The sequence below is a fragment of the Poecilia formosa genome, unplaced genomic scaffold, assembly GCF_000485575.1.
Source record: "Poecilia formosa unplaced genomic scaffold, Poecilia_formosa-5.1.2 Scaffold78, whole genome shotgun sequence".
NCBI classification, from domain to species: domain Eukaryota; kingdom Metazoa; phylum Chordata; class Actinopteri; order Cyprinodontiformes; family Poeciliidae; genus Poecilia; species Poecilia formosa.
The window spans coordinates 2,074,141-2,091,154 of record NW_006800017.1 but is presented as its reverse complement, the minus strand read 5'-3'; the positions used below and the strand labels follow the sequence as shown (position 1 = coordinate 2,091,154).

Here is a 17,014-nt window from a genome sequence, read left to right as displayed (position 1 = left end):
TCTGCAATAAATGAGGATCTTAATTATCTCAGCGTCTGGTCTGAACAAGGGGTAAGTTATGTATACCGTCTTTGTATCGCGCCGCCTCGCACTCCTAAAGAAGACGAGTCGACGGGTTCAAAGTGAGTCATGGATCAGTGGGAAGGGCAGAAACAATCTGATACCGGGCCTGCTCAGAAACATTCCTGTAACGTTGCATTGTTGATGATGGTGCACTTTAAAATGTGCAGAGGCAGCACTTCGACACAGTTGCTCAATGAGCGAGACAGAAGCAGAGAGAGAAAAGTAGACGGAGTAAAGAAAAAGGAGGAGACAGACAACTATAGAGTGATGAAAGGACGGGAAGTCACCTCTGCAGGGAATATATCAGGTACTTAGCACTCTGACAGGCTCAGTCAGTAGTGGCCTTTAGGACAGCCAGCATGGGGGATTCCTGAAGCTACGGAGTCTGGATGGAGGAGCAGCTGACAGCTAGTGAGACACAGAAGGGACACGCAGATGGACAAGAAACAAGGACATCATCTGATCTCAGTCAAATTAAACTGAGTCCTATTTAGGTTCTTCTGTCACACATTAAGTTATGGCACCATGCAATGTACGGGTACTGAGACAGACAGCCAGAGGATAAAATGAAATGGAAAACCCCTCTCCTCTTTTCAGAATCCTTTTTAGAGATCTTTTGAGCATTTTAAAGAAACACAATGACGCACCAACCTACATCGTCTCTTCTCCCTACAGACATGCATACAAGCACAAAGTCGAGGGATAGAATAAAAACTACAGTATCATTTTTACTCTCAAATATTTACATTTTTACTGACTCGAGCTCAGTACTGACTGTTAGCAATTCCTCTTTATGCGTCATCTCACTGCAAGTCATGCAATAAATTGGTGCAGGTTGTGAAGATCCAACATGTTAAACGCTGATTAAGTAACGGACAGCCAGGGCTGGTTATAACACTGTTCCTTGTAGGGATTAAACACATTAGAGAAGCAGCTACTACTGCAGCATTAAAGGCAAACTCCCTTCTGAAAATCTTCAATATGGGGTTTCTGATTTTTTTAAATACAGAATTGATAAAGACAAAGAGATGCCAACACGAGTTACTGTAATTCTTACTATCCTTCAAAAAGACGAAGATGCTGTGAGCAGGGAGAGTCTCCTGTAGCTTTCTGTATTACAGCGACTCTGAAGAAACCTCTGACTAAAGACACTGTTGTTTTAAGATGGTCTGATGAAGTCGATGCTCAGGGTCGTCTGTAATGGTGTTCATTTTTACAAGAATCCTTCTTTGCAGCATAATCTCATAGTCGTCCTCAGAACAGACCCAGCCTGCTGCTACAACAGATGGTGGCAGAAGACACTGTGCTCTCCGCAACCGATTAATAGAAGATATGCAGCTTCTTGCGTCAAACACTGGAGGATCTCAGCTTCCTCAAGATGCACGCTCTGATGTACATAGTGAACAGGAATGGTAAGAGTGCATTCCCCCGGTTGGACACAAAAACTTTTCTTCTTTTATCATTTTACTTATTCCGTTTGTCAGGTAGTCACTGGTTCAGGCGATTGTTGATGCATCTACCTGTGTCTTCTGACAGTAAATCAGGCTGATTCTGCTTTTTCGCGATTTTTCACACAGTGACATTATGCAACCAAGCACCATCGTTAAATACTCCACATCTTACGTTTCACCCAGTGAGTAAAATGCCACGAGGGAGTTTGATAAATGGTGAACTGCAAATTTGTCTCCATCGTCTCCTAATGTTCTTCCTTTAAACAGCAACTAAAGACGTTACTGTGAACAAATAAGACTCAATATGTAGGTTGTGCATTTAGGGCTTTAAAAGGATAAGAAGAAACAAAAATTAACTTGACCTCCTTAGAGTTGCATATCCATCCTCCACAGAGGTTCCCCTTCCGACAGGCCGAATGCTCCACTGACCTACATATTAAATCATCTACGGAGCAATTCATGGCTCCAGCAATCCAGTTTTTATTCTTTTCGTGCGCCATACATGAATGAATAAAGCACCATCAAAGCTGACGAGCTGCTAAAAGGATATACAAAAGCTTGTCTGAGGAAGGCATAAAAAATTCAGAAGGCAGTTAGGACGCGCGAAGTACGTACAACTGTAAATGTCATTGTGATGTTTTATAAGATGTTAAGAAAATAAAGATCTATTCGGAGTAAAAGGCTTGTGGCATTTTAGTGCCAGTTCTGCCTGCCACAGAATCAGTGTTTGCTTTGAATAGGTTGCAAGAATATGGTTTAGTGTTGCTCAAATCCACCAGCTCCGAAGAGTGACCTGCTGGTCAAACACTGGAAAGAAACTAAAGAGTCAAACCTTTTCTACATATTCTGACATGCACTTTTCTAATAGCTAGTAAAAATAATATATCTGATAGAAGTTAAGGACAACTATCCAAATTAGGAGTGATTTCATCTGAAATTTAATATAAATATTTTTACACTTAAATCATCTTTGATTTATAACTTCCTTTCAGTTCATCTGAAAAGCAAACCATCTCTGGTTTAAATGCAAGGACATGGTATTCAATTTAAATGCCCTGATGTGAAAGGCTTTAATTAATTGAGAAATATTTAACATTATTATAAGATGGAGTGAGTTGACATCATAATTTCATGTTCGTATTCCATTTGGCAAGAAAAATGTGCACTTCTGTATAGCTTCTGTTTAAATAAATAAAAAAACCCTGAAACACACAGGTCAGACTTTAAAGAAAATCACAAATCAGTATGGGCCAATAAGAACCTGATTAGTACATTTCTGATATGCATCTGCAACAACAAAATGGAACAAAAAGAATACAAGACCACAAAAGAAATCACAAACCGTCTACGAAACTTGCAATATTTTACTAGATTTGTGGAAAACGTTACCACATCTCTTATAAACCACAGACAGTGGGTTAAGAAAATAATGCAACTACAGGGGAAAACAACCAGAAACAAGTGGTCAAACGGAAGGTGAAGATAATTGCTCAAACATTTTTAGAAGTAACACAGGAAGGGTGTGCGAGTCCAGCATGTCAGAGTGCTTCCTCGTTCTGAGACCGGAGAGTTTAAAATGGCGTAATTCAATTCCGCATCGTAAACCGTCAATAATGAAGCAGTTAGCAGTAGCTTATTTATAGCGCAAGCAAAAAAAATGCACAGGCAATCATTAAGGAAAGTCATTTCCAAATGGTGCCATCAATCCGTGCAACTCGAGTGCAGCAGCAGCAGCAGCGGCAGCAGTGGGCTTCAGCAGGCACCGGCAGAGCCTTCATCTTCACTCATTCATAATTCACACCTCTATTTATCACATGCTCGCTCCCCGCTGAGCGCAGGGACGAGTCTCTGCAGCCACAGACGGGGTGTGACTGCTTGTGAAGCCGTCTGCATTAAGACAACTGGAAGGGCAAGAGCAGAATTAGGGGTCCAACATGGAGAGGTGTGGTGGATCGAACTAGAGGTTACAGTGCGTCCCCTCAACAGTGAGCTCCATCTGTCAATGTCACTAAAGGCAAAGTGTGTGACTGTTGAGGACTGCTGGCATTTTCTGCACCCTTGATCACAAAAAGGGGTAAAAAGAAAAAAGCTTAGACAGCATAAGTGACTCATGAAAACAATTCATCACCAGAGCTTTCACCACAAAACAAATGCTGAACCAGAGGAGAGTTAAATGACAAACCACGAACGACACATTGAGAAAGCAAGAGAAAAACACTCTCCTTACACTCCCCCCCCAAGGCTTTTGATGCTTTCAGAGGCATTTCTGCTCCATTTGAAGATACACATGCTTGGCTGTTTGTTCTAAAATTCAAGAAAAAAAAAAAGAACAGGCTTTACTCTGCAACAATCTGAAAGTCTGAGATTCGGTCAAATTAAGTCAATTTGGCTTGTTTCTCTCCATCGTACCACCTGTCTGAAAAGACCCAACTGACCCTCGTCTCATTCAATAGCTGTTGAATGAGGCTGGTTGCCATGGCAGTTAGCCTTCGTATGCCCAGGGTGCACAGATTGAGTGTGTTGCAGGTGTGATGCAGAAAAAGCCTTGCATAGGACAAGTCTTAAGAGGCAACAGTACATCAGTCCGTATTTCACTGCATTCAACCACTTTTCAGCGTGGCCTCGTCTCACCTCTTCATTCACTGCATTTGTCAGTCAGGAAGCAAAACAACAAACTCGTCTCTGAGCTCAAACTGCATACATAATGATATAGCATTGGACTGGGCAGTTTCCATTATTTTAGTACTGCTGAGCTTTCTTCAATTTATATCAGACTCCAAAGGGTTTTGTTGTTTTATTAGCGAATGTAATTTTAATCATTTAAGGACTCCTACTTTTCTTATATTTAAGATTTTATTGCATCGTGTAAAGATGAAGGGATAATCACTTGTTTCTAAATCAGTCTTCTTCCATATTTCCCTAAAGTAAATGTGGGGGGAAAAAAATAGAACAATCCATTAAATATTCCGCTCTTTGTCAAGAAATGTAGACATATCGATATCTAATATTTTCAAAGGAATAAAAAGACCACAAACTTTCCAGTGTGAGGGGTTTGGAGCATGTACAGCTAGTTTAAAGTCAGTATCTCAGTGACATCCAGATCTGTTCTTCCTCATCATTCCTTCATTCTCAGCCGGTCCAAAAATGGAATCAGTGATACATTTTGCCTCACTCTGATGTTCAGCTTTTTTTTTTTAATACAGATTTACATGTTCCTCAAACCCCAAGATATACAGTGGAAATCATGGTGGTTTCTATGATGTTGAGCTAACCATGACACGCCCACCTCCATGTTTCACAGCTACTTTGAGGTTTTATTCCAGGAATGCTCCATTCGGTTTGTGATAAACTTGTCCTCTGCTCTTGTGTCCAAACAATAACATTTTAGATTCATTTGGAACATTATTCCAGAAGTCCTGGTGTTTGTCCATGTTCTGTCTGGTATAATTTAGTCTGGTCTTCTTGTTTAGATTTTATTTTATTTTATTTTATTTTTTTGCTAGAGATCCATGACGGTCCAAAACCTACTGAAAGCAATGGCTGCTTTTTAATGGCCTTTCTGCATCATCTCACCAGTTCAACAGTGGCTAATGGAGCAGCTAAGATACAAACCTGGAGCGCACATTACTCTCCTATTTCATCAGGGCAGATGCTCCAGCTCATAAATGGATGCCGTCAATATTTATGAGAGAGAAAAAAAAAGACTTGATTTATCACTTAGGACCAGATTTACCAAATCAAACATTGTTACGAGATGTAAGGTGTACAAACCTTTTTTTTTTAAAAAACATAATTTTGATGAACTGTCACTCAGTGTAACAATATTAGTTTAATAGAAACCCCATTTATGTAATACAGAAAGGATAACACATATCTTCTACTGCTCAATACATTTCCTTTGTTGTGCACATGTCTGTCAGGGGAGTGAAAGATCCTGCCAGACTCTGAACTGTGATATATCCAACCAATCCCCAGCTACAGCATCTTGGTTCTGCATGGTAGTACACATGTGAAGAACTCTGAACATGTCCAGGTTTAATATCCCAACTGAGTGAGTATGTAACACAGCAGATAATCCTAATGATCTCAGGTATGAAACATCAGCTCTTCCACACATCCCAGCCCTTCGGTAACCTTCCCACAATGCCACGGTGTTTGTGAAGCCCGACAATGGTTCACACCCTAGTTCAGATAAATGATAACGAATTGCTGCCAGCTACAGCTCCATGCTTTGCTGAAGTAAAATGCGCAGTACAGTGCAACACAGTGCAGTGCGGTGGGATAACATTGCTTTCTGGGTAAAGCTGTAATCTACCATGCAGAACCAAGATGCTGTAGCTGGGGGATTGGCTGGATATATCACAGTTCAGAGTCTGGCTGGATCTTTCACTCCCCTGACAGATCTGTGGAGTCGTGTCGTGCTCCGAGACTCGAGGGAACGCCAACTATGTGTGAATCTACTTAACACTCATTCATTTTACAAAACGCCATCACAACTGCAGCCACACCATCCCCACACTGTCTCGGTGTCTACTTCTGTAACCTCCACTTAGCGTAGTTCATCAACGCCTCTTGCCTGTCTACAGCAGAGATGTGTGTGTGTGTACAGAGTCGGTTTTAGGAGAGTAGATATAAATGATGTAAAGGGTTTGATTGCCACTGTAGAGAGAAAGGATGGCCGACTATATATTGTGGTGAAAAAGTCAAACTGTTTAAATTTAGTCAAGGGCAGCAATATGTAGGCAGAGCACGGGCCCAAACACTCCAGCAAATGGTGTCTTGGGAGAAGCGCAATACAAAGGTTTAAATGTATATGGCCTCATTTTACCCCGGAGCGAACTGCCAAGAACATTCACACACTGCTCCTTAGCTCAGGCATCTACTGGACTGAAAACCTGTCTCCATCAGAGTCATTCAGGGGTTAATCTAATAATCATTTATTGGCCACTGCTTCTTTAAGTACAGCTGGAATTACCATAATGCCACCACTGACTTAGAGAGTCCTTCAAAGGACTTTTACACTAAAGCGTTTTAGCGCTACACGCAGAGCTGTGTAAACAGTTTTGCTACTTGGAGGTTAAATAGAACCTGACAACATGGAGGCCATGATATCTCAAAAAGCAACACATATTGCCACAATCTAAATTTCAGCACAAATGTGAAATGAAGTACCGTGTTTGACACCATCTGTTTTAGAAAGATTATGATGCCGTTTCTGAGGGTCTGGGACTCAAGCAAACCATATTTTCGATACTTTTTATTATCAAAGTTTGTTGTATCATCAAACGTCTGACCAATAGATGTGTTTCCTTTGGATTAGTTTTGTTAAACCAAGGAAAGAATCTGGACAAAGTTGATAGGTGTCTAAAACTACTTTAAAAACATAAAAATGATAAACTGAAACAATCAAAAAACAAATCTTTGTGTACTTTTCTGAATAAAGTGCAAAAAAAAAAAATCAGCATTTGAGAACTAATCAAAACATCCAAGTACAATTGAGAAACTATAATGCAAAAATAAAACACATTTCAAGAGGGAATCTAAAAGTAATTAATTCATCTTACCACACTAGTATCAATCCAATACTGATACCGACTTGGTATCAATATTTTGGATCAATCTGCCCACCTCTAGTTTATATGAACAATCTTGCTAAGCACATAAAACGCATTGGTGGATTCGCCTGTTTCAATACAAAATGACACTGAAATGCTTCTAAATTGATTTGCTCAAAATTTTCTTTAACAAAGCTGAAGTAAAATTAAACAAACCGCAAATGTAGCTCAGTTCCTTTATCAAACAGCATTTACAATACAAACCATTAGCCTGAGAGAAAAGGGAATTGCTACATAGAAAATAAAATACTTGGCTAAAGCTTAACTGGCCTCATTTGCTGTGATCAAGGTCAAATGCTGCAGCCGCTACAGTGAGCTTCAGGCATATATTGTACAATTTCCAAAGTGACAGTGCAGCCCGATGGGACAGCGTTCACATGGCAGATGTGTGAAGGTGTCTACATATGAATCTCACAGTTTCTTTAATAGTAACCAAGGACAAGAGTTGCATCATCTAATGCAACATTTGCAAGTAGTAATGATTTACTAAGGTTTGCACAGAAGCTTTAAAAAGGTAGAAATCTCACCGCTTTATACAAAAACTGACTTCTGCGTCATATCGCATGCTCTGCCTAGACTTCCTTTATTTTATATCCGACATGAAACACTTTCTCCTTCTCTACCCTATTGTTGCATCATTGTAAATAACCACAGTCATGGCAGTCTAATTATAGGCAATCAATATCATTTCCAGTGATAAAAATGTTTTGCTGGGCAGGCGTTCGCTGTGTTCGGGAGTCAGAACAACACCAAGTTAGTGTGGGGAGATATGTCGAGGCAGAATTACTAACATTAATCACTTTAGCCACAGAGATTATCCAGTCTTCCTTAATTAGAAATACCCCTCAGGCCAAAAAAAGAAGAGCGTGGTGTGGGAGGAGGTGATACAGCTGTCCAGTAAGCTTTACTGGGCTGAAGGGAAAGAGTGCACACTTTGAAACAACTGGTTACTGAAGATCCTGCTTGATAATTATGCAAATGAGCTGTCACAAGTTCCAATGAATCAAAGCCTTTTGAAGATCATCAAAGTGAGGAAGACTTCATGTGGTTTAATTAATTCCTCCCAACTTCAAGCATCAGTCTGGAAGGTTCACAGCATACATACCAAACAGCACAACTCCCAAAAAGCATAAAAAAACATGTCTAAGCCCCTTCAAACCAGCAGCTAAGTATGCACAGATACTATAGCCCGCCCTCGACTAATTCTGCATCTCAACCAAAGAGCTTTGACAGTTTTCAAACAGACACGGTTCTCTGCAGGGTGAAACCAAGCAGGAAGTTTTCTTTTTTAAGACGGCAGCAGCTGCCATGTGTGGAAAAGGTTGTGGCATGACTTGACAACTGGAAAAAGCTCAGACTATAAAAGTCCACAGAGAGAGATAGAGAGAGGGAGAGAGCGAGAGAAAAAAACCCAAAACCTTACAATGATTGTCTGAAGAAAGTTGCAGTGGACTTGAATAACTTGATACCTGAGGGATCATTTCAAAATGTCCATTACAAGTACAAATTTGTAGAGATCTCACGGAGTAAAAGGGTTAAAGAGAAAGGAAAATGTTATATCCCGACACACAATCGGCGAAAAAAAAAAAAAACTGCCGGAAACAACAGTTCCTTGAAAGAAGAGAACAATGTTGACTCTTATCTGCAGCATAATACAGTTAATCTGACATTTCCTCCAATGGGATAACATTAACCAGGAACCAGTACTCTGCATTTAGCACAAAACAGAAAACAGATGGGTAGTTTCCAAAGGAAACTGAAGTAAATATAGCCGACTTCTCCTTGGAAGAATGCAGCACAATTCTGATGAGAAAAAAAAATCATCAAAAAAATAAATAAATCAAAACTTATTATAGTTGCATTCAGAAGTTACAGAAATAGCCTGCGTACTATGATTCTTCAAAATTATTTTACAATTTCTTTTACCTATTTTATGTACAGTATATATTTAATTTGCAGGCTTAAGCAATTATTTTCAGAATAAATAAACTTTGAGACCGGCAACGGGAAACGTAAGCCTGTATGTTTCATATTACATGTTTTAAATAGATTTAGTATTACCTAGAATAATTTTTAATGGCATCAGATGTCACCATTAGAATGCCCTGGTCCATTAGTGATTGATAAAAAGACTATTTTGTAGCGCTAGCTGTTGGTGTGAGGGATCAAAACAGATTCACAAGAAGAAGTACACAGTCCTGAAATCAATTAACAACTGTTGACCTGCTAAACTGCAGGAGTAGCTGGGGGAGAAACACCAGAACAGTAAGAACAGAAAAACTCTGAACAGAAAAGCCTGCATAAACACCACTATAAATTAGGGATGTTACAAATCTAAAAAGGCCATGTCTGATAAGAATCACATTTGAGATTTAATTAAAAACTACAATTAAAAATAATCTATGTGCTTAAAAACTTAATAGGCATAAAATCCAGCAAAGAAACAATGACTATCATTATTATTACATGGTTTACTGTTGAACCCAACACATTTACAGTTGGCAGCTAAGCTAACATGACAGCATGACTCCTCTCTGTTTTGACATGTTTTGTTGATGACTGAGCTCCTGCCTTGCAACATTATTTAAAACAGTTCCATCTCGTGTTTACAGAATATACAGAAAAAGTTGTCTCCTGCTTCATAAAGTAAATGCTTTTCATCTGAGGAGTACTATATTGCTCCATGAATGGAGCAATATAGTTTTCTCAGTCTTGCAAAAACAATAAAAAAAATAAAAATTTTAAAAACAGCTTTTTGGGTTTTTTAAAACTTTGTGCACAAAAAAACAAACTGTACACCAAAAACGTGTATTTGATAAGAGAGAATAGTTTGGTACTCCATTTTCAATCACTCATCATTAGATCCTAGGCTGAAACTTGGGATCAGATCAGGACATCCGTCGATAGAAACAATGCTGTACAAAACGGCACCATGTGCACCATAGCTAAAATCACATTTCTATCAGTTGCTGAACCACAGGCCTCCGATCGGAGCCCAGATAGCAACAGGACACAGCTGTAGCCTTCAACTTACCACATGTGGTTAACCTTTTTCACAATGTGCAGAAACAAAACTGTCCCTTTAGTCCATAGTAACTGGAGCCAGTAACATAACCCACTAACTCAAAAACAAGGACATCAAAAATACATAAAGAATCAACTTCAGAGAGATCCATTTCTTTGACAAAACAAGTTTGGCGGTAGAGGTAAGCTACAAGGACCACAGCCAGATGGGACACTGCAAAGTTACACGAATGATTTACACAGACTGAGCCAGACAGCACAAAGATTTTTACAGCCCTGGCGAACAACCGCCTCCTGACAGCCAGTTTTCTCATTGGCACAAAAAACCTACAGGGAGTGAATAAATCTTCAGAGGGAAGCTAAATAAATGATGAAGGCAAAAAAAAAAAGAAGTCAGGAATAAAAGGAGGAGACAGATGATGAGGAGGGGGTGAATACACTACAGGTAACACATTAATCCTTGAGAGGAAAAAAAATGGAGCTACACCAAGGATGGAAGTGACTAATGTGAGAGTTGGGGAGGAAACATATTCATAAATCACTGCTGCTCTCTAGTAAACAATATCCAATTCACTCAGTCGTGTTCCTTTCCTGGGAACTGAAAGGATTTTAAGGGAAATTTATTCCATCTACATCAAGTCAAGTGGCTATTTAGATAAATTGATAATTTATGTAGCCCAAATTATTCATGTGCACATGTGAATTGCTAATCTGCGTGAATTGCAAGGTTAGTTTTAATACCTGCGGAAAATCCAGGCACCACAGCAAATCAAAAATGATTACGGCCCCTAATTTAAAAAGAGCAAATGAAGACCATCTGAAACACCTTTCGTCAGACGCTGTCACTTCCCTCGCGATTAGCGATAATGGATCAGCAAGCTTTAAAGGATGAAAGGAGCCATTAAGCCCCCATTTGGAAACACTAAGGTGATTTGCATAGATGTATAAAATAAAACCCCTGCAGTGAAGCAGCTTGAAGGTGGGATAGTGACAAAGGTAGATGGATAAGAATGAGACTGCAGGAAAATCTCTATTGGGATAAGGGTATAGCTTCAAAGCAATCCTTCAGGGTCAGGGTAAGGTTAAAAGAATGAGACACTCTGAGGACGTTTGAAAAGGAACGTAATTGAGCAGGAGAACAAAGAGTGAGCTGGCGGGGTTGGGGAAAAGATGGCGTCTGAATGTGATACGATCTCATACTCTAAACATCACAGAAAGAGCAGATAAACTCAAACCTTTGACAGAAGATCAGTGCAGGGTACAAAGGCATGTTTTTAACTCTGCATCAACCTTGAAAAGTACCAATATGCCCCAAAGCTGCTTTAGTAGAGGAAACATTCATATATTTGCAAACAAATAAAAGCAACGACTGAGCTTGTTGGTTTGTTTACTGTATTGTAAAAAAATAATAAAAATACTAACCTTTGAGTTGATCAGCCACCACACTCTGTCCGATCCTCTCATTGACCTGTCCATCTTCATGCTGGTATCGGTCATCCAGGAAGTCAAAAGTGGCTTGCGAAAGGTGGACTTTTCCAGCCACACCCAACTGCTCCATCAGATTGGCCAGATTGACATCGTTTGACCAAACATCAAACTTGAAGCGTTTCATCCCCAGGATACCGCACAGCACGGTGCCAGTGTGGACGCCCACCCTCATGTTCACCATCTCCCTCTTCTCCTGACAGAACTGCTCAATGGCCTGAATCATCCCCAGGCCCATTTCTACGCAGCAGTAGGCATGGTCTGGTCTAGGCTCTGGGCAGCCAGCTACGCAATAGTAACAGTCTCCCAGAGTGCTGATCTTCTCGCAGCCGGTGAGCTCACAAAGTCTGTCAAAACGTCCAAACAAGTCATTTAGAAGCCCAACAAGGGCATGAGCCGATTTGTTGGCAGACATATTGGTAAAGCCGACAATATCTGCGAAGAGGATGCTGACGGGGTCCATTCGTTTCATGTTGAAGGGTCTGAAGATGATCTGGCCTCGGGGAATTGAGGTTTTCTTGCGTTTGTTGTTCTTTGGGCTGGAAAGGGCTGCAGCTGCACCGCCGGTAGAGTAACGTTTACCACAATTATCGCCAATCTCTTCATCGCCTTGTTTCATCAACTCATCTGCCACAATTCTTGGCATCACTGAGTGGATCATCCTCTCTTTCAGGGCTTTTTCCACTTCCAGATCCTTTCCGTGCATAATAGCCTGTCCGACTTTAAGAAAGGTGCTGCGCGAGCGCACTTCAGACATAACGAACAAATGAATGCCAATCGCATGAGCGCAAAGATGAAGCAGGGCTTTGGCTGGACCCAACCAACTGAACATCTCCAGCTCTGATGAAAAGGCCCAGCTCCAGTTCCCTCCTGCCTGAGTTGGGAGTAAACAGCCCAGGGTCTCAAATAAGACAGAGTACAACAACCCAAGCATGAGAGATGCATAAAGTCGAACATGTAGAACGCTGTACAGCAATAGCAGAACCTCAATACAGAGGGAGAAAGTGCCCACAGGAGAAAGGCAGGGGAACTTATTAGAACCCCTAATAAGATTGTCATTGGACGTGTTGTATATGGGTCCCATGCCACTGAATTCTTCTTGATCTAAATCAGGTGACATGCCATCTGGGTTCCTGAATCCTAGTGTCTGAATCTGAGGGGCCAGGGTCAATATGAAGGTTACAAGGATAAGCAGCAGAGATGCTTGGTTGTAGCAGCGGGAATAAAGCCTGGTAAAAGTCATTAGGAAGAGGAGAAGGCAGAAGATGAGGAAGGAAGCAGTAGGGAGGAGAAAAACAACTATGTCGCAGCAGGAAGGATGGGCAGCAAAATACAACCCCCAGAGGAAACTGGCAGCCACCAGATAAAAGAGCACATAGCGGAAGCGTCGCCGGGTCTGAGGGAAACATCGCTCTCTACAGGCCTCCTCCAAGATAGACGAGTCAAACTTTGGATCCCAGAAGTGACCTGCTGACCTCTCGAATAGCTGGGGCATCCCTTTATGAGCACGGAAACTCTTCACCATGGTCCTCCTCACCCCAGACTCGCCAGAGCTGCAGCTAGAAGAAATGCTGTACTTGCAGTGCTTGGTGGCCCCGATGAAGCCTCCCCCGATGGAGCCCAGCGGCCCTCCTCCGTGCCTGTGCTTGACACTGCTGCCAATTCGCACCGAGACACCTCCGTCTCCGCTCGAGTCACAGCTCACTTCTGTGTTGTGTGGCAGCAGTTTCTGATGCTGGGGAGATGCCATGTTGTCTATTGCTCTATTCGAAATGAAAACAACTATTAGAAGGCACCGTTAATCATGACAAATACCTAGGTAGAGAAGTAAGGCAAAGCATGTGGACACAGTAGAAGGAGATGAGTTCAGTACTCTGGTTGCAGCAATACCAGAAGACTATTGAAAGTTTTTGAGTAGTTCATTATTGCCCCTCTTGACGTCAATCGCTGCATTCCTCTACATTCCCGTCTGTTTAGACGCACTTGAGACTGCAAGGTTCATTCGCTGCCTGCTCTGTTCCACTCCAAGCAGCCCAGGGATTGCTCCAGTCATTGGAAAATATTACATAAAACTGTAAATCTATCCCAAAACTAAAGGTTAGGAGCAGGAAGTGGCTTAGAAAACTATGAAAGCATAATTGAGAGGGTTTTTTTTAAAAAGAGCTTTCTTTAGACAACCCACTGAGTACTTTAAATGCCCAGTCCACATTCAGTCTTTAGCCCCCACTTCCTCACGTTGTCTATGTAAAGCAATACTTCCTGTAAAATTTTGTTTACGGGACGGGGCAAAAGTTCAGGCAAAGTAACTCGTCCGCAGAGTTACGGGTTCTCATATTACAAGTTGTGATCAAAAAGACGGTAGATTTTTCCCACACCTGAGGCGACGTGAGCGCAGAAACACACACCAAAAGCTTTTAAATACATGCCACATGCTTCTTGCTGCAGGGCCTAATCCCAAATGTTCTCACACACGGAGCCCCGTGTTTTCCTGCCTTCCCACTCCGGTGTCTCCGCCGCTGCTCCGTATCCAAACTCACAGAGGATTCTGCGCGAGCTGCTCTTGCAGAAGTCCAGGCGCGTGTGGAGGAAACAGCCAATAGGAATGTTTGGATTTTTTTTCCCCGCAAAAGCGTGTCTGTGGGTGACTCCTGCCCAAACACGCTGTTTAAGGACATTCACGGAGCACTTTTCATTTTCTTTTCTCTTTTTTTTTTCCGTTTGTATAATCCCACCGCATGTCACCAGTCCGCCGTGACAGAAAGAAAAATCTCTATTATGTAGTCCAAATATCCGAAGCGCAGGGAGTCCACCTGGCAGCTGCGAGGGAGAAAATAAAACTGTAGCCTTGAGCGGAGTGCAGGACTCTTTCCTTTTGTCTGAAGTTTCCCTGTAAAAGCTGGGTCACCCTTTGCGAACGCAAGAAGACAAAAAGCCCACAGAGACTGAGTGGAGCTAATGAAAAAGGTCCCCACCTGCGCTCCCCTTCCACACCTCAGCCCCACAGGTTACAAAGCAGAGCCCCGCCTCGATCCGACCACTTTAATTGAATCAGACAGGAGATGGTGTTTTCATACAGCGCTAAATGATTCCACTCTACCCCGAGACTAAAACGATATCAGAGCCTTTCTCTGAATCCCTCTGTAGAGTCCACATTGCGACGAGAATATCTTCTCTCGGGGTTATCTGGCCATGTTTGACACGATGGAGCAGCTGAAGCGACTGTGTGGCGGGATCAGAGAGGCAGCAGCCGCCGCCACCATCTTCAGAGCGCTGACAGCCGCGACCACGGAGACTGTGTGCGTGTGTGTATGCGAGCGAGAGAGAGAGAGAGAATCAAGCACGGATAAATTTACCTCAGGGTGGAACAACAACCACTTCCGCTTTTTCCTTTAGCAATAAAACTGTCATCTGTGCATATAATTTCCAACTTTCTTCCGACAAAGAATCCTCAAAGGATTGTACAGCATGAAATACTTTGATCCTTTCTATTTAAGAACATTAAAAATGCTGTTTGGCGGATGACTTTTGCATTTGGTGTGAATGACCAATAATAAAATTAGTCTAGTTATGCATGGTGTAAATTTATTTACAAATTAAAAAAAAAAAAACGCAACAAAAGTGGCATACGTTTTTGTTCAACCCCCGTGAACCCTTTGTTGCAATAACAAGATGCGCATCCTTGTCTTTATCTGTCTCTCAAAACTTTGTAATTTAGAGACATTGGTTGCCAGATAACTGAGTGACATGCAGCAACTTGCTCTGCGAACAGCACTATTTTTTTTATTTATAGCCATGTAAAGCATCTTCAGTCTATCTTTTCAATCTAACAGCGATTAATTTTTATTAAATGCTATTCCTTTATTTCAGTCTTTGCTTTATTTTTCAAGCTGTTATCAATCGGCAGAAATTAGTGACAGCTGTTACTACTGCCTTAACATCGATTCCCTTCCCCAAACTAATAAAGAAGTTATTTAATAACTTTGCAACACCCTCATAATGTACACTATATAGGTTTATTTTGAAACTGCCCGACATCCGGTTTCCCTGTCCCCATTAGCTTGACGTTGCTGTTTGCTGTGTTTGGCGTCCACACGCAGAGCAGCTGAGTACTGGGAGGGAGGGCTAGAATAAATGCATGTACCTGAGGGAAAAACAAAAGCATCAGGATGATTTCAATGACAAAGCCTCACAATAAAGATGCATCTGCAGTAGTATGACAGGAAAGGAAAACTGTGCAATTAGTGAGCACTAATAAATATAGCTAAATGGATTTAAAAAACCTGATAATCAAAATTGACTGGGAAAACTCAGAGGCATACCAATGAAATTACAAGGAAGCTATCTAAATAAGTGTATTAGGTGGGACAAAAACAGGACTGTTTTACTGTTTGTTCTTTATTCATTTGTTTAAGTGCTTATCAGAAAGATTGTGTGTTTTCTGCTTTCACAGTCTAGTTTATTTGCTGGGGTTAAGTTTGAAAATGAACAGAAGTGTTGTCACTTACAAAGTGATTTGTCACACATTTCAACCAGCGTGTTATTAACGTCGTTGTCATTTGGGCACTGTGAAAGGACTTCTTATTAACACGCAGCAAATGTTCACTGAAACTAGGCTGCATAAAATAGGAAAAAAGCTATGATCGTTTGAAAACAACCAGTACTTGAGGATTAAATTAGGATTTTATTTCATCGATGTGTATTAGAAATGCAACTATATGCTTATGTAATTTTAATAATTCAGATTCAGACCATATCTTTGCTGTGCTGTTCCAGACTTGAGCCTTTCTTGCTTAAAAATCTAAAACATTTGTTCGCATTTGCAAGCATCCCTCTGAGTTAATACTTTGTAGAAACACCTCTTTGAGCATTATAAAGCTGCAGGTCTCCTAGCTTTGCGCATGTAAACACTGGGGTTTGCATCAGTTTTCAAGACTTTCTGCATCATCGCAGTTGGATTTAAATCTGGACTGGTTTTGATCTAAACCAGCAGTGTCAAACAGAGGACGTTATTAAGGGTTGATATTAGGCGTTATTCCTAATAAATATTATTCCATACTGAACTCTGCCTGACTTCTCATCAACTCCAAGCAACTTACCTTTACTCACAGAAGAAAAGCAGTCCCACAGCATTATGTTGCCATCACAAGATTCTACAGGACTTCTGTAGGAAATGCTTGCTGATGTATTTCAGCCATATCTGAATTAGCTGTGTTGACATCTAAGAGTTGCAGAAAACTGGACTGGTCTGGATCAAACGCATTAAACCCACATTGTAAAAGTGCAGTATACTCATCCAGCCTCAAAACTCATCTTACTCTCAAGTGAACCACAATAAAATATTTTTTATAAAGGATATTAAAACAGTTATATTATGCA

At 41.1% G+C, this 17,014-nt stretch overlaps 1 protein-coding gene across 1 annotated transcript; it reads right to left on the bottom strand.

Annotated features, from left to right (window-relative positions):
• Positions 1-11,570: 11,570 nt before the first annotated feature.
• On the bottom strand, positions 11,571-14,964 carry LOC103141015 (adenylate cyclase type 9-like). Its single transcript, XM_007556417.2, has one exon. It carries the CDS (start codon positions 13,386-13,388, stop codon positions 11,571-11,573), a length of 1,818 nt encoding a protein of 605 aa, XP_007556479.1. The 5' UTR covers positions 13,389-14,964.
• Between the last annotated feature and the right edge of the window lie 2,050 nt (positions 14,965-17,014).

Excerpts from the sequence above, each read along its gene's own strand:
- LOC103141015 (XM_007556417.2), bottom strand. The coding sequence starts at position 13,388 with ATGGCATCTCCCCAGCATCAGAAACTGCTGCCACACAACACAGAAGTG.